The following is a 25986-nucleotide window of genomic DNA, read 5'->3' on the forward strand; positions in this document are numbered from 1 at the left end:
CTTTATATTTTTGGGGAGTTATTGACAGAGTTTATTTGTAGGTTAATAATAGTTTTTTTGTGTTTCTTTGTTTCTTTGTTAGACAGGAAGAACTGTGGGTCCATTTCCTATAAGCACAGGGACTGGTATAGGACCAGGATGGGTTGGGCTGGGGCCTGTGGGTTTTTACCAGAGCAGGAGAAGCAGCAGAGGACAAAGAAAAGTTACATCTGTGCTGTTTGCTTGTTTAGTTTATATGTTTGAGTTGTAAACCACGTCCCGGAGAGATGTTCCAATAGTGGAAGGAGTGTTGTTGTGTTGTAGAGGGGCGGGGCATTAGTCAGACGCACTCAGCCCACGAGCAGCAGAGCTCCTCAGCTGGCGTGTTACTCAGAAGATGACGTCATGAAGCTGCTGAATAAGGCTTCGGAGGTTTGGATGAGACCCAACGCTGGAAGTTTCCTTTCTTGCTGCCCTTGAGTTAACGCGGCCAATGAGGTCTGCAGAGTGGTGTTCACATGATGTTCCCACGTGTTTAAGATGCTGCACCGACGCTTTCACATCACCTGTTTCACTGCATGCAAACACGGCACATTGCAAGCAAATGGAGCGCATTATGGAAGCTGTTTGTGCTGGAGATGTTTCTTTAATGTTTATTCTCTTTGGAAAGGCTTTGTATCCTGTGAAGTTCAGTTTATGATTTGTTTGTTTTCATTTCTCTAGTTCTCACAGCATGACTGACCACAGCCATGTGCAAATAAATGCCCGTGCATGAGAGGAAGGACTTGTGTTGGTGATTCCAACTGAAGGGAGTAACACTCAGTCATTTCAGTGATGCGTCCCTCAGGTTCAGCCTCGGTGAACACCTTTACTTTCTCTCACAGCCTGCTGTGTTTCTCACTGACTGATTCCATCTGAGTTATGAAGCCAAAGCAGGAAACCGTGAAAAGATGTGAAAAACATCTGGATTGAACTGATGTGTGTGTTTAGAAAGCCTGAACTTCTAAAGGTCCATGTGGTGACCATGTGTTCTGATGGTGTTGTATGAGTTTTATAAACTCTGAGGTGTCAAACAGAAGCTGTGAACATTACAAGCGGCTCTGCTGCCATTCCTCCAGAAACACTTCCGCTGCTCCGGCTTCAGGAGCCAGTAGGAGCTCTGTCCGTCTCTGACGTCACAAGCAATAACCAATGGGAGATTTTGGAACAAGCCCCGCCCCCTGATTGGCTGCTCCTGCCGGGCTGAAACACAGAGATGAATCCAGAGAGCAGAGCAGCCTCGTTCCCTCTGTTAAAGACACCTTTATGTCCACTGAATCCAGTCTGAGGAGAACTCTGAAATGTTCCAGCTAACAGGAAAGTTGTCCACAAAAACCAACACAACCAACCAACATTTGGGATGTTTCCTCTGTGTTGCATCTTCACTGTGGTTCTCCTTTTATTCAGTTCCACGTGCCGTGCTGTTAAAGTCTGACATCAGGGAGCTTTGATCACCAGCATCAGATCTACCAGAGAAACTGTTGGACATGGAAACACATTTTTCATCTGACTTCAATAAATCCTGTTCTGGAGGAGCCGACAGGGAGAATAAAGTGGAAATCAGTGAACAAAGAGCCTCATTAGTGGCTGTAATGACCCAGTTAAAGTCCAGCTGAACCGAGTGTGACGCACTGATCTCTCACTGGATCAGAACTCCCTCTCTGGGTGTTTCCTCTCACTTTACTTTCACTTTCCATCCCGTTGTGGCGCAGCTGCTTTTCTCCGCGTGAAGCTCCTGAAGGTAATTCCAGCTGTTTTTAATGTGTGACGCGTTAACATTAGCTGTGGGCGGCTCAGTTCCGGCAGAAACCTGCGCTCCAAACTTCACGGTACCAGCTGTGAGTCCGGTACCGTCGGGGCGGAGGAGGCAGCCGCTCGGCTCGGCTCGGCCTGTCCGCCATGTTGTCACTTCCGGTGTCAGTAAGTCCTGAACGAAGCTTTTAAAGTTGACATAACTTCGGGCCTTCAATAGTTGGACTGCTCAGATCGGGACAGAATTGTTGTGATGAGGCTGTAGATCTAGTGGCGCCAGCAGAAATAAATCCTAAGGGTGGCTGGTGGGGGCAAGGCAAAATCTTCGGGTGGCATACCCGACCAAACCCCCCCCCCCCCCCCCCCCCCCCCCCAAAAAAAAAAAACACCTATTTATTGATTTACTGAATTTACAGTATATTCATATATTAAAACTTAATATATTTAGGTTATTCAACATGACAGAATACTATGAGGGCCGTTTAGGACTTAACTATTGAGACACTCTGAGACACTCTCACACATACTATTGAAACACTTACACATACATGCATACATACATACTCTGTAAACCTAGGCAAGAGTGCCTGGATGTTTGGACAGGGGGAGCAGGGATGAATGCTGGACTGAGGAGAGGTGCTGAAACTAGGCCTGGATGTGTGTCTGTGTGCAGGGCATGAGTGCCTGGATGTTGGGAGAGGACAGCAGCCGTGAATAGAGAGGGGGTTGTAGCCGAAACCGTGGTCTGTCCTCTCACAGTCTCTACTGAAATTACTTGTATGAATACATGTGAAACACTTGCACATCCTCATGTAAGAGCATACACACTTATAACTGAAAAACGTATACATACACATTTGAAACATTTATACAAATATATGTGAAACACTTGCACATGTAACTAAACTTTTTATATCTTTGTAATCATATGCAAGAGATTCACTTATGAAGGTATAAGTGTTCAACAATATATGTATATATAACATTTTCATATGTGAATGCATGAGTGTTTCAGATAGATACGTATAAATGTTTCACTTGTATGCATGCAAGCATTTCATATGTGTATATGAAATATATATGTATGCGTGTGTGTTTCTCATATGTATGTGTAAGTTTTTCAGACGAGTGTGTATAATGTTTTATGTATGAGCGTGCATAGGTTTACAGAGTATGTATGTATGTGTGAGTGTTTCAATAGTATGTGTGAGAGTCTCTCAGTAGTGAGTGTAAGAGTGTCTCAATAGTTAAGTCCTAAACGGCCCCTCATAGAATACAATGACTGACACAAATTTGACAAGACTAATTGCTTCCTTCAGACTAACAGGCCAGGTATGGGAGGTACCCTATACCACCACAAGATGGCGCCATTGCACAAAAACATTGGGCACAGAGTTCTAGCAGTTTAAGATTTATTAGTGCAATTAGTACCTACATTAAATTACTGGTCTTTGCCTTGAAAATCACTTCACTTAATGTTTAAATGAAAATCAATGCATTTGAACACACCCAAAATTGTTTTCATTACTCCTTTATTGTACGGTGCACAAATTTCACCTCATGTTCTAAACCATTTCTGCATTTCTGCATTTTTATACAAATAAAAGCAGGATATTTTAAGTACAAATCATAGCAGGATTATTGTAATACAAATGAGAGCAGGATATTATATGTACAAATCAGAACAGGATTATTTTAATACAAACTACAAGCACAGTGCAAACCTCCGCCAAGGCCATGGGGTCACTGACGCCATAACATCTACACACTGTGCCTATCATATAACTTACAACCAGATCTGGAATCCACATCCGATCAACACTCAACTTTGCTGTTTGATAGAACATTTGACTATGTTACACCCTAATTGTTTTTTCAAGTCTTTCTGACTTGTTTTTGTGGAGTTATCCTGCTGACAGACAAACAGACAGACAAACCAACGCGACAGAAAACCTCCTTGGTGGAGGTAATCAGCGTAGGACATTCTATGTACAAATCAGAGCAGGATTATCCTTCGGTTCTTGTGCTTTTTCGCAAAAACATCCACAAATTCATCCAAATTTATGGCCTTTGACCGCCTGGATTCAATACTAAATTGCTTAGACGTTCGTCAGACATTGAGTTTCGCAGCTCTGTTTTTATCAATTTTAAAACTGAGAAACTGCGCTCACAGGCTACAGTGCTCACAGGTAATGCAAGTGCAATCTTGCAGATTTTGAACATCTCAGGGAATACCTCCGCATATGGTTCCAGGAAAACAGTAAGGTCTAATAAACTGGATGGTGTGTCAACACCACCAGTTTTCTTTCTCTGCAAGACTCTTTTGAGTTGTGGGATTTCATGTTCAAGACCATCTGTCTTACATTTGTATTGAGAAGCCAAAGCCAAAATTAGACTTAATACATTCCCTAATCCACACAAATCCAATACGCTCCCTTGTGGTGGCTAACGGGGTGGCAGCGAGTGATCTGATGGTGGCTGTAGCCACTCCTAGCCACCACGTGGTGGCGCCACTGTGTAGATTCATTAATACCCGGATGATGGGCAGCACGACATGTTCGTGCAAAGACTCATTAGGTGACAGCGAAACAATTCTCAGCAAAGCAGATCTCAGGAAAACATCCAGTGCAGAACAGGGCTGATGAATGGTTGGACTATGGGATGTCTAATTGTTAGCTTTTATAGGGGAAACAGGCGGAGGCTTGCATTTAGTCTCTACGAGTCATGGGCAGTGGCGGATGCAGACCAAATTTATCAGGGGGGCCAGGGTGGGGCCGGGGTTTTTCATGGGGCCCCAGAACAAAAGAAGATATGAAGTGAATTTATTTGGCGCACAAACAAAATTAATTGAACATTTAACAATAAAACATAGAAACGAATTTGAAAGCAAAGACTTCACCTGCTGCAAATCTGCAGAATAAACCTTTAAACAGCAGCTTGACTGGAAGCTGCGTCTCCTGTCCCCCGTTCATGTGGTCGGATATGTCCTCAGACTGGGCTGCACTGGTGGGTCATCCGTGCACCTGCTGGTACCTGAAAAGACACGAATGTAGAGAGTAGCAGCCTGGGTCCTATTTGGGTTTACTGATATTTGGATAGCTATTTGAGTTTACATGTTGAAATATGATTTACGTTAATTGTAATAAAAAAGGAGCTATTTACAGTATTTATAGACAGATAATTCATTTAATAAGTTAACAGTTTAATTCAGGTCATTTATGTGTGCATTATTTAAAAAGGTTAAAAATTGCTACATTGCCTTTGATTTGTTGATAATCTCAGAGAGTGTGGTTACCGGAGTCATTATGGTCAGGCGGCTTAGAGTGGAGCCACACAGTGTTTTTTTTTTACCTTTCTCTCTCTCTCTGTCACTTTCTTTTTTTCTCTCATATTGGATCATTGCTGTACCATTCTTTATGTTTTTTGGAAGTAAATTGAGGAACAAAAGAGGATCTTGTGGAGTTTTTATTTTGTCGTAGATGTGGATGACGAGAGAGAAGAGCGTCAAGCTAACAGCTTCATTAAGGAACCTACATAGAGTAAACATGAGGGTGTAACTGAGAACAATATTAATTGATCCCCCATCTGAGCCGTCTAACTGCAGTAGTTTCCATCCAGGACCTCGTGCAGAGCCATCAGCATGAAAAAGAGCAGTGAAATGTTCCTTTATGCCCATCCCTTTAATTGCTGAATGGGAAGACAACTCCAGCGCCGCTGACATCCGTCAGCAGGAATGATTTTATTGTTTGATCCACACAGTTTGACAGGAAGATGAAGTTCATCTCACTGATAACATGTGTGTTTTCACAGAGCAGGGGCCTCGTGTACAAAGCGTGCATACGCACAAAATAGTGGCGTACGCACCTTTTCACGTTAACGATCAGATGTATCAAGAGCGAAAAGACCGTGGAAATGTGCGGTGCCTCACGCCAACTTCAGGGCTGGCGTACGCACTTTTCTACAGATGTTGATTCTTTGGCGACACCTAAGGTGATGTTGGGAAACTGTTATAATAAATAAATGTGAAAACAATTAGTCCTCAGACTGTGATGTGCACATTTGAGATACATGAACAATTAATAATTAATGAATTAAAACAATTAACACACCCATGTGTCTGCAATTACACCAGTGGATATAAAAGCATGCGCAAAGTGGTGCAATGCGCACCATTAAAAACAATGGCTGCTTTAGCAGTATTAGAAGACTTTGCAAATGGTGCAATTCGAAGAGAGCGTGTGTGAACATGATGGCGACTGGCTCATCAGCCGCTTTAGGTTCCCGAGGGCAATCCTCCTGGAACTGTGCAGAGCTGCGGCCGGCGTTGGAGCGTAACACAGGGAGGAGCCGTGCGCTGCCTGTGCTCACAGCTGATGTGCACACTGGGGTTCCTATAGCAACCGGACCATTCCAGAGGGAGCTGGCCAACCGATTGGGACTGTGCCAGTCTACCCTGAGCCGAGCCATGCCAGCCGTGTGGGACAGAATTATCCGCATCTCAGCCACGTATATCAAATCTCCACAATGAAGTTGAACAGGCCAACATTAAAGCTCAATTTGCTGCGAGAGCCGGTTTTGTAATCGGAGCTATCGACTGTGCACACATTGCTATAAAAGCGCCATCACATGATGAATTTGTATGTTAACAGGAAACATTTTCATTCGATCATGTATAGATCATATGTGATGCGTAAATGCAATTAACCAACATTGTGCCTGGTTCAATGCATGATTCATACATTCTGAGTAACAGCATCGTTGGGAACAGACTACAGGGTGGCACTGCCAAAGAACACATTTTTGCGCGCCTCCACTTCAGAAAGTAGCACCTCCATTTCGCTTTCCGTAAAGTTCTTCTTTTTTCCCGTCTTATTCATTCTTTTTTTCTTTATTTTCTGATCGTGCAGAGAGGGGAATCGCAGGTGCAGGGCTCATTTAAATATAATTTGCGTATTTAAGTAGGGGCGTGGACAGGGAGGAGTCAGGTGCTCCGACATGTGCGCTCAGTTCCACGTTGATTGGGATGTACAAACGAAATGTGCTTGGATTGATGCGTGCGCACAGATTCATATATCCGACATTGCAGGGCATTTGGGTTTGAGCGTACGCCATGTTTCAGTAGGAAATCCACGCAAGTCTTTGTACATGAGGCCCCAGGACTTTAACTTTAAGTTTCAGACTGAGAATGTGAAGCTGACACCCTGCAGCGGTTTGGTTAGCCGCCATGTTGGATTCCTGCTTCCTCTGAGGCTCTTCTGTGTGTACTGACCCTGAATTCTAACTTTCCTGCTCTCAGACTGTGGGATCAGCCTCTAACATCCATTATCTATACCGCTGAATCCATCGATCGGGTCGCGGGCGGGCTGGGGCCTATCCCAGCAGTCAATGGGCGAGAGGCCAGTCCATCTCAGGGCTGTAGCCAGTCTGACAAAGAGTCCGAGCTCTGCTGAGCCAGTTATTCCTTTAACTCTCAGCAGTGATGATTTCATGAGCTTCTTTATTAATAAAATTGTTTCTATCAGAGAGAAGATTGATGGAGTCCTTCCCACTATTATTAGTGATGTATCATCAAATACAGCAGCTTTAGAAGTATCTTTAGAACCTGATTTGTATTTAGGCGGCTTCTGCCCAGTTGATCTCTCTGAACTAACAACAGCAATAGTCTCTTCTAAACCATCAACTTGTGTTTTAGACCCAATCCCAACCAGACTGTTCAAGGAGGTTTTCCCATTAATTGACACTTCCATATTGGATTTGATCAATCTGTCTTTGTTGACAGGATATGTACCTCAGACTTTTAAGGTTGCTGTAATTAAACCTTTACTTAAAAAACCTACTCTTGATTCAGAAGTGTTGGCTCATTATAGACCTATATCCAATCTCCCTTTTATGTCTAAAGTTCTTGAAAAAATAGTTGCAGCTCAGCTTTGTGATCACTTATACAGAAATAATCTGTTTGAAGAGTTTCAGTCAGGATTCAGAGTGCATCATAGCACAGAAACTGCACTGCTGAAAGTTACCAATGATCTCCTCTTAGCCTCTGATAGCGGACTTGTGTCTGTGCTTGTCCTGCTGGATCTCAGTGCTGCATTTGATACGGTCGATCACAGTATCTTATTACACAGACTTGAACATGTTATTGGGATTAAAGGAACTGCATTAGCCTGGTTTAAATCATATTTATCTGATAGATTTCAGTTTGTTCTTGTAAATGAAGAATCTTCCTCACACACCAGAGTAAGTCATGGAGTTCCCCAGGGTTCTGTGCTTGGACCGATTCTTTTCACTTTATACATGCTTCCATTAGGTAACATTATTAGACAGCATGGCATAAATTTCCATTGCTATGCTGATGATACTCAGCTGTACTTATCTATAAAGCCAGATGAAACCAATAGGTTGGTCAGACTACAAGCATGTCTTAAAGACATAAAGACCTGGATGACTCAGAACTGTCTGCTGCTAAATTCAGACAAAACTGAAGTCGTTATCTTTGGACCTGAGCGTTTCAGGGAGAAATTGTCTAGTTATATAGTTACTCTAGATGGTATTTCCTTGGCTTCTAGTTCTACAGTGAGGAACCTTGGAGTTATTTTTGACCAGAACTTATCATTTGACTCGCATATAAAACAGGTTTCTAGGACTGCCTTCTTTCACCTTCGTAATATTGTTAAAATCAGGAACATCTTGTCTCAGAGTGATGCAGAAAAACTAATTCATGCATTTGTTACTTCAAGATTGGACTACTGTAATTCTTTATTATTGGGCTGTCCCACATATTCTCTGAAAAGCCTTCAGTTGATCCAAAATGCTGCAGCCAGAGTTTTGACGAGAACTAACAGGAGAGATCATATTTCTCCAGTTTTAGCTTCTCTTCATTGGCTCCCTGTTAAATTCAGAATAGATTTTAAGATTCTTCTCCTTACATATAAAATTCTTAATGACCGAGCTCCATCATATCTTAAAGATCTCATTATAAGATATTTTCCTAACAGAGCACTTCGTTCCAAAACTGCAGGTTTACTTGAGGTTCCCAGAGTTTCTAAAAGTAGAATGGGAGGCAGAGCCTTCAGTTATCAGGCCCCTCTATTGTGGAATAAGCTGCCAGTAAATGTCCGGGAAGCAGACACCCTTTCCACTTTTAAGACCAGGCTTAAAACTTTCCTTTTTGATAAAGCTTATAGTTAGGGATGGCTCAGGTAATCCTGAAACATCCCATAGTTAAGCTGCTATAGGCCTAGACTGCTGGGGGAGCTCATCTGTCACACCTTTCCTCACTTTACTCTCTTTATGTATATGTGACATTATTGTGGTCATTAACTCGTGTTTCCCTGTTCCAACAGATATCCTGAATGGTGTTACAGTGCCGCCGTCGCGGTGCCCCCCCCCCCCCCCCCCCCTTTCTGTCTTCTCAAACCCCAGCTGGTCGAGGCGGATGGCCACCCTTCCTGAGTCTGGTTCTGCCAGAGGTTTCTTCCTGTTAAAAGGGAGTCGTTTCTCTCCACAGTCGCCTCAGGCACGCCGCTCAGGCCGGGAGATTGGACCGAAAAACAAAAAGTTTTCAGTGCAATCTGTTGGTTTTCTTAGCTAGGAAATTGTTTTTGAATTGGCTCTATATGAACGAATTGGATTATTTTATGAATTATGATTAATTAATTGAATTCCAATTGGCTTGAATTGGACTTACTATCTAAGTGCCTTGAGATGACATTTGTTGTATTTGGCGCTATATAAATAAAATGAATAGAGACAAATGAGACAAACAACCATGCACGCTCACACTCACTCCTAAGGACAATTTAGAGATGCCAATCAACCTAACATGCATGATTTTTTGGACAGTGGGAGGAAGCCGGAGTACCCGGAGAGAACCCACGCATACACGGGGAGAACATGCAAACTCCACACAGAAAGGCCCCAGCTGGGTGTTGAACCTGGAACCTTCTTGCTGTGAGGCAACAGTGCTAACCACCACACCACCGTGCAGCCCAGCCTCTAACATCTCCCCCTTAAAGCTGAATGTTGAACATATGAGTCCACTGCGTGTTAAAACAACACATTTCTGATGAGTTTATACTGAAATAAGTCTTTATTATCAGAGCACAAGATCTGACACATGGAGAGGAGGATGTGAGCTGCTGTGCAGATGAATGATGTGTGTCTCCTCTGCAGAAGAAGGTAGAAAGTGTGTGTGAGCTGATGTGAGTTCAGCAGCATGGATCAGTGTGAGGACACTAAAACCTCTCTGTGTGGGGAACATGAGAGCCAGAGCAAAGCTCAGAGGTGAGGTGACCATCTCTAATTGTCCATGACTCTTCTCCATGTCCCAGCTCAGCGCTCACATCACCAAACCTCCTTTATTCACAGGAACCAACCAGAGCCTGAACCTGAACCAAGCTGTGTGTCCTTTAAGAGCGACCGGTCAAAGGATTTCTTCCTTGATTTCCATCCTGATGTTCCATCAGCCCAACAGTGAGTAGCTGTCAGTATTCAGTGGAGGCTGCATCATGTTTCAGATGATAACCAGTTTCCAGCTGAATTACTTGAGACTTGGTCAGTTGTTGATGTCTCTGATGATTGGTCTGAATCTGAGGGTTAAAAGCTTCAGTGTGTGTGTGTTTATCAGCATTGAGCTCTGTAAGATCACAGAGCTGCCAGCAGGGAGAGCTGTAACATTGTTCCACACAGAGCCGTATATAGAGAGAGTTTGGCCAACTATGGGTTCGAACGTTTGAGCTATCCCGCTATGCTGATTGGTTCTGGGCTGGTCACGTGTTTCGTGGACGCCATGTTTGCTACCAATATTCATATTACATACAGCGATCCCCACAGTGAGCTATATCAGAATACTTCAAATACATTATTAAATTATTGGGGCCTGCCATAGCATTGCATAGGAGAGCACTGCATAGCATTGAGAAGCAATGCTATGCAGTGCCTCCATGCAAATGCATGGCAAGGCACCTATTACTATTCCGTTGGCAAAAGTCTATGGGATTTAACATTGAAAACGTGTCTCTTTATAGATTTATTTATAGGCTATATTTATTCTTACGGGCCCGCACATCCCAACAATATATATATCAAAACGACCGGCTCGATGAGTTTTCGCGGGCTATTACTTTTATTGAAGATTGGAGTTACCATGGCGACGTAATATGCAAAAAACAGCCCCCCAAAGCCCCCCTAGGAATAAACAGGGGGATGACCTGGAAAAATCATAAAAAAAATCATCATGCATTAACCTAGAAACGCCATTCAAATGTCAGTTTGTAGATACGTCCGTGCTGTGTTCAGAAGTGAAGACGCCATGTCGATACCTGCTACGGATTTCCCACAGCATGCCTCCAAGCGACCCAAAGTTTTGGCCAAAATCTGCAAAATTTGAATTTTTAGAGCACAACTGCCATTTCATTAGTGTGGTAAGAGCAAGAGTTCTGACCTCAGATTCATTTTCGAATCGCCCTCACGCCTACAAATATCGCTCCAATGCCATTATTTACTGTCATAATATAGGCACGCATGTTGGGATTCATAAAATGTTTTCATATTTCATCTAGGGCTGACCGTTTGCTCTCAGTACTGAGAACTAATTATATGAGACTCAGGCTTCTCAGAGCCAAAAAACCTCTACGAACAGATGCTTCCCATTCGGAAACCGTAAGAGCTACGGAAAAAATTCTCGCAGAATGAGCTAGGTACGCCTTTGGACTTCAATATTCCCGCATTTAAGATCTGTAGCACATTCACAGTGAAAGCACGGCTGAGAGAAAGAAGGACTGCAGGAGCTGCTGAGATTGAGAATTGGATGAATTAAAATGGGGATTTGAGGTCTTTGAGCCCCGACATCACTTTCCTCTGAGGGGCTCTGAGAGCAAACGGTCAGCCCTAGATGAAATATGAAAACATTTTATGAATCCCAACATGTATGATGACACAGTAACTGCTCAAAATGTGTTTTTTTTTAATGATTTTTCCAGGTCATCCCCCTGTTTATTCCTATGGGGGCTTTGGGGTGCTGTTTTTTGCTTATTACGTCGCCATGGTAACTCCAATCTTCAATAAAAGTAATAGCCCGTGAAAACTCATCGAGCCTGGATGCACATCGAGCATGGAGGCACTGCATGCTCGATGAACATTGCTTCGCAATGCTATGCAGTGCTCTCCTATGCAATGCCATGGCAGGCCCCAATTACCATAGAAACAAGGCTATTAGTGGCCCAGCCAGTCCTTTGAAGTTTCAACAGCACAATTAACCACTTTAAAGGGATAGTTCGCCTCTTTAAAGGGACAGTTCGCCTCTTTAAAGGGACAGTTCGCCTCGCTTTAAAGGGACAGTTCGCCTCTTTAAAGGGACAGTTCGTTGCTTTAAATTTTTAAATTTAAACGGCTTTGATGCCGTTTAGGCTTGAATGCTTCTTCTTTAGGCCTTGCGAACCATTCCTGAGCAGCCGTGATTGGTTGAGCGATACGCACACTTTTGCAGGCCCCTTCTAAATTTCTTCAGAAATTTTCTAGTTATTAGTTGTTATGCCAATATAATGCAAAGCTGCAGTGCATATGGCTGTAGTGTAAGACCGGGTCAGGGGAAACAACTACACCGTTTCCCCGTGACAAAAACCGGAGGAAATTATGGGAGATTAAGGTCAGAAGGAAGAACTGGAAAGCGACAGATTTCTCCGTGTTGTGTGAGGTAAATGTCATTTTTTTCTCTGACTTTTGTTAACAATTACTTTAAAAAATAAAGTCATAATAGCATTAATATATACCATGGTCTCAAAAACTCCTGACACCGCTTAAGAAATTAATTAAGTTTGAAGTTAGTCAAGCCTTATGCTAACCTTATGCTAGTTAGAAAATTAGCAGCTACTGTCAGAACATCAGTAACTCGGATGCAATATAACACCTACTGTGAAAATGACGTGTGCATTTAATTTATGTCGATGTAGACAGCCACATTTCGGTAACACATAACTTTGCCTCAGTTACTAAGTAATTACTGCTATCGCGCTAATGTTATGCTCCTTTCTTCCCGCGATTGACATCTGACTAAAACCTCATCCTATGCTTGTGAAAACACATAACTTTGCCTCGGGTACTACCAAGTTATTATTGCTTTCGGGCTAATGTTATGGTCCTTTTCCCCTGCGATTTACATCTTACTGAAACTCACGTCCATAGCCTCATCCTATACTGTCAATCGCGTTTATCATTTTCTTATGTATTTCGCAAAAAAACTGTAACTTTGTGAAGAATTCAGTATTTAGTCATGAACATTTTGGATGTATTGAACTTGTGTGTATTTGCCAATTTAGAAATGAGAGTTTTATTCATGCATGTGTTTGTGAAATAAGAGATGTCTGGTTAAGAACGCGAGTTGATGAGTTAGGTCCTGTGTTAACAAGAACCTCTTTTAAGCAAACTCCTTGTATACGAACGATGTTCTTAATGTTTGAGTTCATATGTTGGGATCTTGATAATACTACAAGCGAAGTTTGATGATATATCGAGCCTTATTTGTATTTTAGATTCAGCAATTCTGACATATGCGGCCCATAGGCTTACGCTGTGGAATCTTCGCCGTTGGTAGCGAACATGGCGCCCATGATTCGAGTTGGCCGAACTCTCTCTATATACGGCTCTGGTTCCACAGCAGCCACACTGACTCTCTGACAGGCCGTCTCACAGCAGACTCAAACACCGTCACCGAGACTGTAGTTTGAATGAAACAAGTGTTTTTCTGTCAGGATCCATCAGAGACCCAGACCCAGTTACTTCATTAATTTCCTTCGGGATCAATAAAGTATCTATCTATCTAGACCCAGACCTGGAACCAGCTGTGTGTCCTTTAAGAGCGACGAGTCAAAGGATCTTCCTACTGGATTCAAATCAGACCAACATCCATCCCCTCAGAGGTGAGTTGAGTGCAAATGTTGTAACAGAGTAAAATACAGCAGAGTCAGTTTGAACAGTTTTTACTCCAACATGTGTTTAATGTGAGCTCAGCTCTGCTTCACATCCATTTCTATGTTCATATGTGAAGCGGTGTGTGTTGGATGTTTTCCACCAACGCAGCAGTCAGAGAGGAAAGAATGATGTTGGAGGAGGTGTTTCTGAGTGTCTGCAGGACAGCAGCTGGTCCAGCAGGGGGCGCCTTTGTGCTTTGGCTCTAACACAGTGGAGGCAGGAGCTTCCCCTCAGGGGGCCGGTGCTGCTGGATGGAGGAGGACAGACAGATTTATTTAGAATTAAAAAGCTGAACGTCTGAACCACATGGAGCTGATGGAGGTGTGATGTGTTCCAGGTTCAGCAGAGGAACAGTCAGCAGGGTGCTGGTTAGCTGCTTAAAGCTTTGACAAGTTCAGATTAGTGAGCAACAGAACAAAAGTTTGTCCTGAGAGGCTGAAATGAAACTTGGTAAACAGACAGGAACTCTGCTTCTTCCAGTTAACTGAACACAGCTTTGGAAGCTGCAATGAAAGTTTATCTCCTGTCTTTGGGAAACAATCATCAGATGATGTTGAACAGTCATCGTCTGAGGCCTTCATACTGGGAGCTGCCCAGTACAACCAGTCTGATCCCAGCACACACTGGCTCTGGCTGCCTTGCTCCAGGGCACTTCAGCAGGGAGGGAAAGCTTTCTGAAGGGGTTGGTGAGAGCTGCTGGGACCCAACCAAAGTGAGCTGAAAGCTCCAAGCAGCTGCAGACTGAGCTGTTGGTTCTCAGTGGGATCAGCAGGACCAGTAAAGCTTTCCCACTACAGGGAGTCCTCTGATCCACTGCTCACATCCACACATCCCTTCATGGACCTTCACCTTGTGTTTCTCTCTGTGTGGACAGACACAATGTGAGCTCATTCTTCATGATTCCTCCACAGAGTGGACCAGCAGAGCTCAGAGGGTCCCAGTGGTCCGTCTGCCCAGCAGCATCAAACACAGCTGGACTCCATATTTATGGTCTGTACATGTACAACAACTACTTTCCCATCTGTTCTGCTCACAGCCATCTCCATGCTGCACTCTGTAGACCAGTGGGTTGTCAGTGAGTCCAACATGGATCTGATGTTTGGCTCCATGGTTTCAGTCTGATTGGCTCATTCATATAGTTTTCTGTTCCAGCTGCTGGAGGACAACATGCTCACTTTTGTGAAGGAGGAGCTGAAGAAGATGCAGAAGGCTCTGAGTCCAGATTACCCAGAATGCTTAGAGAGTCAGAGGGAGGGTGAGGATGAAGAGTGTTGGAGCAGCAGAGAGGCATTAGTGAAGATCACAGCTCACTTCCTGAGGAGAATGAAGCAGCAGGAGCTGGCTGACCGTCTGCAGAGCAGTAAGAGGATTTCTCTAAAGGTTTAACTTGCTGGATAAATGACACATTTACTGATGTCTCAGCACACAGAACAGCAGATGTTCAGATACTCATTCTGTACAGGGTTGAAATGTCTGTTTACTGATGTTATTTCTTGTCTTCATTCAGAACTTGTTGCTGCAGTTTGTGGACGTAAAGTTAAATGTGCTCTGAAGAAGAAGTTCCAGTGTGTGTTTGAGGGGATTCCTAAAGCAGGAAAGCCAACCCTTCTGAATCAGATCTACACAGAGCTCTACATCACAGAGGGAGGGACCGGAGAGGTCAATGATGAACATGAGGTCAGACAGATTGAAGCAGCATCCAGGAAAGCAGGCAGAGCAGAAACATCCATCAGACAAGAAGACATCTTTAAAGGCCCACCTGGAAGAGATGAACCAATCAGAACAGTGATGACAAAGGGAGTGGCTGGCATTGGGAAAACAGTCTTAACACAGAAGTTCACTCTGGACTGGGCTGAAGGCAAAGCCAACCAGGACATCCAGTTCATGTTTCCATTCACTTTCAGAGAGCTGAATGTGCTGAAAGAGAGAAAGTTCAGCTTGGTGGAACTTGTTCATAACTTCTTTACTGAGACCAAAGCAGCAGGAATCTGCAGCTTTGAACAGTTCCAGGTTGTGTTCATCTTTGACGGTCTGGATGAGTGTCGACTTCCTCTGGACTTCCACAGCAAGGAGCCCCTGACTGATGCTACAGAGCCCACCTCAGTGGATGTGCTGCTGACAAACCTCATCAGGGGGAAGCTGCTTCCCTCTGCTCGCCTCTGGATAACCACACGGCCTGCAGCAGCCAATCAGATCCCTCCTGACTGTGTTGGCATGGTGACAGAGGTCAGAGGGTTCACTGACCCACAGAAGGAGGAGTACTTCAGGAAGAGATTCAGAGATGAGGAGCAGGCCAGCAGGATCATCTCCCACATCCAGACATCCCGAAGCCTCCACATCATGTGCCACATCCCAGTCTTCTGCTGGATCACTGCTACAGTTCTGGAGGATGTGTTGGAAACCAGAGAGGGAGCAGAGCTGCCCAGCACCCTGACTGAGATGTACATCCACTTCCTGGTGGTTCAGGCCAAAGTGAAGAAGCTCAAGTATGATGGAGGAGCTGAGACAGATCCACACTGGAGTCCAGAGAGCAGGAAGATGATTGAGTCTCTGGGAAAACTGGCTTTTGAGCAGCTGCAGAAAGGAAACCTGATCTTCTATGAATCAGACCTGACAGAGTGTGGCATCGATATCTCAGCAGCCTCAGTGTACTCAGGAGTGTTCACACAGATCTTTAGAGAGGAGAGAGGGCTGTACCAGGAGAAGGTGTTCTGCTTCATCCATCTGAGTGTTCAGGAGTTTCTGGCTGCTCTTCATGTGCATCTGACCTTCATCAACTCTGGACTCAACCTGATGGGAAAATATGAACGACCCAAGAGATCTTCATCTTTTAAAAAACCAAAACTAAAACATCTCCATCAGAGTGCTGTGAACAAGGCCTTAGAGAGTCCAAATGGACACCTGGACCTGTTCCTCCGCTTCCTCCTGGGTCTTTCCCTGCAGACCAATCAGAGGCTCCTACGAGGCCTGCTGACACAGACAGGAAGTAGCTCACAGACCAATCAGAAAACAGTTGATGACATCAAGAAGAAGATCAGTGGGAATCTGTCTGCAGACAGAAGCATCAATCTGTTCCACTGTCTGAATGAACTGAATGATCGTTCTCTGGTGGAGGAGATCCAACAGTCCCTGAGTTCAGGAAGTCTCTCCACAGATAAACTGTCTCCTGCTCAGTGGTCAGCTCTGGTCTTCATCTTACTGTCATCAGGAAAACATCTGGATGAGTTTGACCTGAAGAAGTACTCTGCTTCAGAGGAGGCTCTTCTGAGGCTGCTGCCAGTGGTCAAAGCCTCCAACAAAGCTCTGTGAGTACAAACACAGATATATTTCTTTATAAATACATTGTTTACTTATTAACTGGAGAAAAACAGCAGAATAAGCGTTAAACTCAGTTTCAAATGAACTTCATTTTATTTATGAAGTGTCAGTTCACAACAAAATATCATCTTACAAGTGATGTGAGATGATACTTTGTTGGAAATAGAAACTCATCAGTTCCTCTGAGGAAGAACTTGGTGGCAGTTATTTATCAATTTTATAATTAATTTGTTTAATTGATTAATTAATCATTTTATTTGCTCCCATCTTATTAGTTACAGTAGTTATCTGGCTTAACTAACTCTAACAATAAGTCAATAAAGCTTTTCTGACTCTGGATATGTTGCTTTTATTTGATTTTTCCTCCCCAGACTCGTCAGACTCACACTGACTGCATGTGTTCAGTACGTCCTGAAGTATAGACTTAGTTTTACTGTCTGTTTTGAACATGAGAAACTTTAACAAAGTAACCAAAATTCAGTTTGTGCTTTTTAACTTACTCTTCTGTGGAAACTTTTTAAGTCTTGAGTCTAAGAAAGAGAAAAACATGTTGTCATTCATGTGTTAATTTCTTGGTAGAAAGGTCCGTCAGTCCTACAGAAAGCATGTCAGTCTGCAGAGTGACAGACAAAGGCTGCAGCTACAGAGCCACAGCTGAGCTGGGCCAGATAACACTTTGGTGCTGGAGAAACAGCTGACTGTTAGTGTGAGAAGATGCTTTGCTCACATGGTGTTCTTTGCTGAGCTGATCTGATCACAGGATGAGCCAATAACAGCAGCAGATACATCTTTTAGTTTCTCCATCTACTGAGCTAAGACGGCACATGTAGACATCTTCCATCACACTTTAATGTCTTTAACAAATAAACAGAAACAAACAGGGAAACAGAATTCTTCCACTTATTAAATATGAATGTAGTTTGATTAATTAATCGATCAAGTTATTTCCTTCCATCTCATTCCCTCCTCAGCCTGAGTGGCTGTGACCTCTCAGAGAGAAGCTGTGCAGCTCTGTCCTCAGCTCTCAGCTCCCAGTCCTCCAGCCTGACAGAACTGGGCCTGAGTAACAACAACCTGCAGGATTCAGGAGTGAAGCAGCTTTCTGATGGACTGAAGAGTCCAAACTGCAGACTGGAAACTCTCAGGTAAGGACTGTATGAAAACAAGCTTCTCCAAACTACACTAACACTCCAGATCATGTAGGTGAGGATGAAATCACGTGTACGCTCAGCTGGGCTCAGATGGACCGAGGTGCTCTGTGGATGTTCCTTCTTGTTGTTTCTTTTAGCAAAAACAGTAAAGTGTAGGTGTATATTAATCCAGCTGAATTCCCAATAAAGCTGCTCTCATTCAAGGGTTTTTCTGGGGTTTTTGTCACAGTTTGAAAGTGTGACTGAAAATCAGCCCATTAAGACTACATGTCAGCTGGTGGTCACTTAAAGCATGTAATAAAATCACCATTCAAGTAACTTAAAGACAACAGGTGTACAGTGAGTTCAGCTGTACTTACATGTACCCTGAAGCCAAACTGGCAGCTGGTTCCACAGAGAGGGGCCTGATAACTGAAGGCTCTGCCTCCCATTCTGCTTTTAGAAACTCTGGGAACCACAAGTAAACCTGCAGCCTGAGAGCAAAGTGCTCTGTTGGGAACATATCCAACAATGAGATGTTCTCACTCAGGCCGCAGAGTTGCAGCGTCAGACAGACTTCAGTCAGTAACTGGATTCTGCTCCTCTGCATGTGAACAGTTATAAGGAAGGTGTTCCAGTTAATGCTCCAGTCAGGCTGTGAGCAAAGCTCAACTCAAATGTGGGGGAACTGTGCATGATACAGCCAGCAGCTGCAGAGTCATCAGAATATTTGAGGAGATGACAGGACTCTGGGGTGTGCTGGAAGTCTGAGGTGTGCAGAGTTCAGTGAAGAGTGAAATGTTGAAATATTCACAATAATCTAAAGTTTATATTCTCAGAGGTTTTCTTTTCATCCAGGTTTTTCATTCACTGCTGCCATGTTTCCTCTTTGTTTGTCACAGAAGATTGTTTATATTTTCTTCTCATTTTATCTGAAACTGTTACTGGAGCAAAATGATGAAAAGAATCTTTCTCTAAGAATGTTGTTACCATTGGATGATATTCAGCTTGAGTTTCAGAGCAGTTCTCTCAGAGTTTGTGTTGTTGTGTGTGTCTGCAGCCTGTCAGGCTGTCTGATCACAGAGGAAGGCTGTGCTTCTCTGGCTGAAGCTGTGACCTCCAACCCCAAATCCCATCTGAGAGAGCTGGACCTGAGCTACAACCATCCAGGAGCCTCAGGAGAGAAGCTGCTGAGGGCTGCACTGAAGGATCCACACACACTCAGGTATGGAGAGGCCTGCTGCAGCCTCACAATGTCTGATAGAGGAGGAAGAGCTGGGAACATGTTCTCTGTGCTGCACTCAGCCCTGTGCTTCTGCTTCCTGCTGAGTGTTACATGAACAATCACACATGTAGGAGCCTGTTTCCTTTGCTCACAGCACCAACGCTGGTTGGACATGAACAGCAGATATTTGTGGAGGAGGTCTCCAAGGAGAACATCTGCAGGAACAACAGTGAGAAGTGTCTGTTGGTCCTCTGACCCTGGATCAGACGCAGAGATGGGTCCAGGACATGTTAGCCGAGCTTAGCACAAAGATTTCTAGAACCATGTTCAGCGTCTGGAAATGCGTACATATGGGTTAGACCTGCGTCCTGAGAGAGGATCTGGATGTTTTGCTGCCCTGAAACATTCTGAGAGGAGGAGTCAGCAGAAACAATGTGACCATCAGGAGAGACCATGATGTCAGAGACTGAAGAGACTTCAGCAGAGTGTTTAAAGCTCATATTTGGCTTCAGAAAGGAGAGAAAAATCAAAGTGAAAATTCTTCCAAAGTTGAAGAGTTGAATTCAGAGACAGAAACTTCATCATCTCCATCATCTGACTGCAGAAAACATTTAGTTTGAACTTGTTTTTATTGGGTTTTCAGCGCCGACGTTCAGTTTCTACACTTTTCTCTATCCAGCTGGAGATGATAATTACACACATTATATCCAAATTAAGATCAAAAGCAAACAAGAGACGAACAAAACAAATATCCCCTACCAATGAAATGCATGAAACATCCATCCATCCACCTTCTCCACCCACTGAATCCGTCGGGGGGGCCGGAGCCCCTCCCAGCGGTCATGGGGCCAGAGGCGGGGTTCACCCTGGACAGGTCGCCATCCATCACAGGGCCACATTAAATATGTTAAATCAAATATACACATTCAGACATTCATATGTACAAGCCCACACAGAAATTAGTGCTGAGGAAAGCAGCACTGAAACATTGTGAGGCTCTGTGTGGATGATGGGAAACAGGTGGCAGAGGAGGAAGGCTAACCAGTCTCATTGTGTTCATAAAGAGCCGACAGGACTCCAGTGGTTAGTAAAGATGGACTTTAGGAGCCTTCATAGATTTGCAATGTGCTACATCTGATGGAGGTCCCAAACCTTCTGGATCCAGATGTTATATGAAGGGGGGGTTCAGCCATCTAATAGTTCTACACCTCAGTGCTGCTGTGAGTAATATATTTACAGATGTTTCTCTGACCTCCCATTCAGCCCTTTAGGCATCACTCCTAATAGAGCCACAGTAGCATCCCGAGGTATAGAGCATCAGATACCTCTCCCCAGAGTGTCTTTACTTTGGGACATAAGCAGAATATATGGGTATGATTGGCAGCATGTGCTCCACCATTCCTCCAGTATCAGCTGGAATGTGACCGGCTCATTCTAGATACTATTTCTGGAGTCCTGAAAAATGTGACAGTTATTTTCCTCCTTTCAGGGTGGAGCCTGCTGGAGAACGATGGCTGACACCAGGGCTGAGGAAGTGTGAGTGTGTTCTTCATCTGATTCATGACATCCAGCCATCGTCACACTGTCACATCACTCATTGATCAAAGTGAACAGATGATAGATCAATAACTGCAGCTGGACTGTGTTTGTTCTCTCCTTCAGATTCCAGCCAACTCACAATCGACACAAACACAGTGAACAGAGAACTGAAACTGTCTGACAACAACAGGAAGGTGACACATGTGGAAGAGGAGGATCAGTCATATCCTGATCATCCAGACAGGTTTGGTGGCTGGCCTCAGCTGCTGTGTAGAAATGTTCTGACTGGTCGCTGTTACTGGGAGGTCGAGTGGAGAGGAGAGGTTTATATATCAGTGAGTTACAGAGGAATCAGCAGGGGAGGAGGAAACATAGACTGTGTGTTTGGATTTAATGATCAGTCCTGGAGTCTGAGGTGCTCTGCTGGAGGTTACTCTGTCTGTCACAATAAAAGAGAAACAGACTTCATCTCCTCCTCTTCCTCCGTCTCTCACAAAGCAGCAGTGTATGTGGACCGTCCTGCTGGCACTCTGTCCTTCTACAGAGTCTCCTCTGACACACTGATCCACCTCCACACCTTCAGCACCACATTCACTGAAGAACCTCTGCATCCTGGATTTGCAGTCTGGTTTCCTGGTTCCTGGTTGTCTCTGTGCTGAGTATACAGAGTGTCCTCCTGTCAGAGAATCCCTGCTGAACAGATAGTTCAGTCTGTTCATGTCTGTCTCTTTCACTCAGAAACACCTTTTCAGATTCATGGACTCAGTCAGTTTCTGTTTGAAACTCTTCTGAATGATTCCTTGGAAACTTCTTCCTCTTCCAGTCCTTTAAAGATAGAAGCTGCCATTCTTCCAGGATGTTGTTTTTCTGTGTGTTTCCAGTCAAAGCTTCACACTGAGTATCAGCAAGTTGTGTTTCTCTGCAGCTGACTTCAACTGAGCCCATTCAGTTGATGTCAGCTGCAGTTAGTTTGCTGCACATGTGACAAACTAATACTTAGAAATCAAATTAGGCATCATAAAAATTAGATTAAATAATTTGCAGTTTGCTTGTCAACATGAAACCATATTTATGAAATATGTGCTTGATACCCTGAACTATAAGTGGATGTCTTGGCTTTGCAATCGGTGCTGTAATTCAGGACTTTACCTTTAGAAGCCTCCTAAGATGATGTTTGTTGTGATTTATGAATATCATGTAAAAATGAAACTGAACTGAATTTGACTGACCCTAACCCTATGAATCTGTTGACATGGCAACGTTTCCGAACACACCATTGAAAAAACCCGCCATCGGCACCGGGCCGGTTGGCCACCTCTCTCCAGCACATCTGTCGCCGGGGCAAAGATTCGGCTCATTTCGAACTTTGTCTACGAACATTTTTCCCGCTGCGACACATCTGGTGGAATGCGCCGCCTCCACTGGTCATCGACATGTTGCAGATGCCTTCATTTAAACGCAGGATCCACCGCTGAGAGGGACGCATCTTCATGGCCTTTAATGGCTTCTTCTTCTTCTTCCATCAGTTTGAACTTGAAATCATGCTGCATTCACTTGACCTAAAACTGGGAAGTTAAGAATCTTTCGCTCTTACTTTCTGCTTCATTATTAAAGATCAATTCCAGTTAAACTCAGAAGATTTTATATTAACTATATCAACTTCCTTTGATGTTTGATGAGTGTCTTTTTAAAAAAAAATTCAATTTAGTCACATTCTTCATTAAATGCTAACTGCTAAGATATTTCAGGATGAGTTTTCTGATGAATAAAATATTCACAATAAAACTCGGTAGCATTCCAACTTTATTACTTGTGTTTTTATTCTTTTTATCAAAGCAAACTGTTCAAAAACGGTTTAAATGTCTGTTTAGTAGAATTTCCTCAGGGGACGTCTCTCCTGACCCAAACAGCACAAAGTCCACTTTCAGACACAAGTACAGTAGCCTGAGAGGGACAAATTTCACCCCGTTGAATCTTAATAAATACAATGAAACAGTTTTAAAAGACAGATCTTTAATCCTGCAGGGTCGAGCTGCCCTCAGATGTAGATTTGATCCGTGCACACAAACTCTGGTTTATGTCGCCATCATGGCTCCCAACAGTCTGAAGTCGGCTGATAAACCACAGCTTCCATATGAAGGCGACTCACAGCTGCAGGCACTTGGTTTTACTTCCGTTTAGCCACATTTACAAGATTTTAAGCCTGAGTTCCATATCCCAGACAAACGGCTGAAATCGGAGACAAAGCGTTCAGCTTCAAACGGGCGAGTTTTAGCAGAAAACACCAGCAGAGAGTCTGTTGCAGCTCTGAAAGACCTCCGAAGGGGAAGTCTGAACTGGTGCTCAGGTCATTTTTTACTGTCGGTAAAGAGTTCGCCTCTTTGCTTAGCCACCGGGACGCCGTCCGATGTTTCCCTGGAAGAAGAAAAGCAGATGGAAGACTCTGTGGGCGACCTTTCCAGCAGAGGATGTGAAACATGGAAGTCTGCTTCACGTCCCCGACCAGGAAACCGGATCAGTGGTGCAGCTCTCTCTGAGTTTTCCCAGTCGTAATTGAATGCAGCGTGACGCGGCTGGAACCAGGCGCCGCTCCGGCCGTCTCCGGCCTCCAGCAGGACGTTGGCTCAGGGGAAAACACGCCGCTCCTCCCATGAACGCAACAGGAAAGCTAACATGAAACCACCAGCCAGCACAGGAAAACACGAGGCTCAGCGTCACTCCGAGCGTCTCTTTGCTCCAATAAAGTTTGTACAAACTGGTTTCCTCCTTCAGGACTGAGCCGGCTGCAGTTTGTGCTCCGAGGCCGACGGCGCCTCGATGATTTCTCCGGACACGAACAACTCCTGAAACACAAACGGCTTTGGGTCAGTCTGGATTTCCTTAAACATCTCAACCTTTTTCTCTCACAGCGGAGCTCCAAATGGGATCAACCTACGGTGGCCCTGAAGTGCCAAACACAACAGCGAAATATGTGAAATATTACACATTATGGCTTTAACCAAAACGGAAAAGGTAGGTACCATCAGCGAAATAAATCGGCGCTGATTGGACTGGTGGTGGTCCGTGCTTTAAACCGTAAAGACTATGGTTTACATGTTTTCAAAATAAAAGCGCTGCTAGTGACAACATCTTACCGCCATAAAAAGGCACAAAGAAGAAGAGTCCTGTTCAAGAATAAACCCTGATGTGGCTTTTCCCAGAAGCCCATTTTATCCCAGACGGGTCATTTAGCCTAAACTTAGGTGGATGGACTTTGGGATGGTTGCCATCTCCAACTTGGCTTGATGCCCGAAAACATTAAACTTTTAAGAAAATAAGATGAACTTAATGTTGTTCCTCTGCGGTTTTGACTTTCACATCCAGGTTTAAGCAGGAGCTGATCTGGAACCGGTTTTCCTGCTAAAAGCTGTTTTTAACAACTGGATCAGGGTGAGCAACCTGAGGATTCAGCAGCTACCTGATCATAGATGACTTTAACAATGAGCGAGCAGCTGGGACATGTGGCCACCTCCTCCCCGTTCTCCAGGTCCTCCTTAAAAACACAAGCACAGCTCTCAGGTTCAGCTTTCTTTCAGCACCCATCAGCATCAGCTCACCTGAGAGTTCTGCACCAGCATGTCTTCATGATGCCACACTCATTTAAACCCATTTCATTCACAAACTAACAAACCTTCAATATCTATTTGCTTTCAGTGAAAATGCTCAACTTAATTCGGCTTCTTACTGTAAACTGACCATCAAAGGTAAAACAACAACATTCTGAATCATTGTCGCCATGTTTGAAAGCAACTTTCTGGTAAAAACTCTGTAAAACTATTAAAAAAATGTAAATATAATCTAAAAATACTCAATAATTCTGAGCAGAATGCATCAGAAGACGTTGGAGATTTATGGAAGCGATAAAAACATTAACTGCTCAATGTTTAACTTCCCCAAAGGATGAGCAGAGTAATAATCAGAGATTTTTAAAGTGCACTTTGGTTTGAACACAATCGGAGTTGGCCATCAGCTCCCAGCGGACTCACTTTAGTTATAGCGAAGCGGTCCCCGCAGGGACACGGGAAATAAAACGTCTCCGTCTCCTCATCGTACTCAAAGTCTTCCACCTCAACTTCATCGTGAAACACCGACATCTTTACCGGAGTCACTTGCGTCGCAAACGTCAAAGCAGCACCGGCGGCGCACGTTTATGGCGTCATCGTCTCAGGTCTATGACGTATTTCAGCCGTCTTTGTTTTTGTTTTATTTTCACCCCAGAAGAGACGGAAAAGGAGACAAAAATGGATTAAAAATGCAAAAAACAACAAACAAATGGTTTAATAACTAAAAAATATTCAAACAAATAAAAGTTTTGATACACGAAAGGAAATAGTTTCTCCTGCGACTCTTCCCACTTTGTCCAGAAGAGGCCGACGTTGCATCAAGGAAACCCGAAACTGGAGATTTAAACACAAGAATAACGAATCACACTATGTTTGAAAACGGGTGCTTTTATTTGCACCGGAAATAGTTTCATCTCCATGCTGCAGCACGTCCAAATGAATAGAACCGAAGTGTCTGAAAATAAAAGCTACAATGAAGAATATTATCAAAATGACTGAAAACAACTTTGAGCTGTAGTTCCTGTGGGTAAGTAATGCCATGAGCTGAGCTTCTTTAGCGTTTAAAGTTAGGCATGTCACACCATACATGGCTGATAAACAGGACCAAACATAAAGAAACACAAACTGATCCATTTTCATACTTAAGATTTCAGTTTCATCCCATATTTGGTTTCTGAAATGTGCATTTATGAGTTGTGTTTCAACACTTTCAACACTTTAAGGGAGGGTAAGCAGGTGGTATAGTTTTGCTTGGATCTTAATTAGACTGATTGTAATTTGAGCAGCAGATAAGTTTGGTAAAATAAAGCCAAATATCAGTCTTTGTTAGAGAAATATTTTCAGCCACAACTCTGGCCGACATTCTTAGTTAAAGGAAAGAAAAAGCAGGTGAATGAAAACTTACTAAAGCAACAGTTTTCCCTTCAAAAAGTCC

The 25986-nt window shown here is 43.7% G+C and overlaps 2 protein-coding genes across 2 annotated transcripts; one reads left to right on the plus strand and one right to left on the minus strand.

Moving 5' to 3' along the window:
- The first annotated feature begins 1236 nt into the window (after positions 1 to 1236).
- Positions 1237 to 22749, plus strand: LOC142391189 (protein NLRC3-like). The gene is made up of 10 exons (XM_075476965.1): positions 1237 to 1759; positions 9613 to 10053; positions 10138 to 10242; positions 13590 to 13685; positions 14649 to 14727; positions 14890 to 15097; positions 15245 to 17042; positions 19246 to 19410; positions 20900 to 20946; positions 21073 to 22749. Exons 2-10 carry the CDS (start codon positions 9986 to 9988, stop codon positions 21606 to 21608), a joined length of 3102 nt encoding a protein of 1033 aa, XP_075333080.1. The 5' UTR covers positions 1237 to 1759; positions 9613 to 9985; the 3' UTR covers positions 21609 to 22749.
- On the minus strand, positions 22745 to 25124 carry LOC142391559 (diphthamide biosynthesis protein 3-like). The gene is made up of 3 exons (XM_075477412.1): positions 24975 to 25124; positions 24407 to 24481; positions 22745 to 23792 (listed from the first exon to the last, which is right to left on the minus strand). The coding sequence occupies exons 1-3, from the start codon at positions 25080 to 25082 to the stop codon at positions 23718 to 23720; spliced, it is 258 nt and encodes an 85-aa protein (XP_075333527.1). The 5' UTR covers positions 25083 to 25124; the 3' UTR covers positions 22745 to 23717.
- Between the last annotated feature and the right edge of the window lie 862 nt (positions 25125 to 25986).

Source organism: Odontesthes bonariensis, chromosome 11 (genome assembly GCF_027942865.1).
Source record: "Odontesthes bonariensis isolate fOdoBon6 chromosome 11, fOdoBon6.hap1, whole genome shotgun sequence".
NCBI classification, from domain to species: Eukaryota; Metazoa; Chordata; class Actinopteri; order Atheriniformes; family Atherinopsidae; genus Odontesthes; species Odontesthes bonariensis.

Excerpts from the sequence above, each read along its gene's own strand:
- LOC142391189 (XM_075476965.1), top strand. The coding sequence starts at position 9,986 with ATGGATCAGTGTGAGGACACTAAAACCTCTCTGTGTGGGGAACATGAG. Across the intron at positions 15,098-15,244 it reads GGCTGACCGTCTGCAGAGCA|AACTTGTTGCTGCAGTTTGT; the intron begins GTAAGAGGATTT and ends GTCTTCATTCAG. Across the intron at positions 20,947-21,072 it reads GACACCAGGGCTGAGGAAGT|ATTCCAGCCAACTCACAATC; the intron begins GTGAGTGTGTTC and ends TCTCTCCTTCAG.
- LOC142391559 (XM_075477412.1), bottom strand. The coding sequence starts at position 25,082 with ATGTCGGTGTTTCACGATGAAGTTGAGGTGGAAGACTTTGAGTACGAT. Across the intron at positions 24,482-24,974 it reads ACCGCTTCGCTATAACTAAA|GAGGACCTGGAGAACGGGGA; the intron begins GTGAGTCCGCTG and ends TGTGTTTTTAAG. Across the intron at positions 23,793-24,406 it reads TTAAAGTCATCTATGATCAG|GAGTTGTTCGTGTCCGGAGA; the intron begins GTAGCTGCTGAA and ends TTTGTGTTTCAG.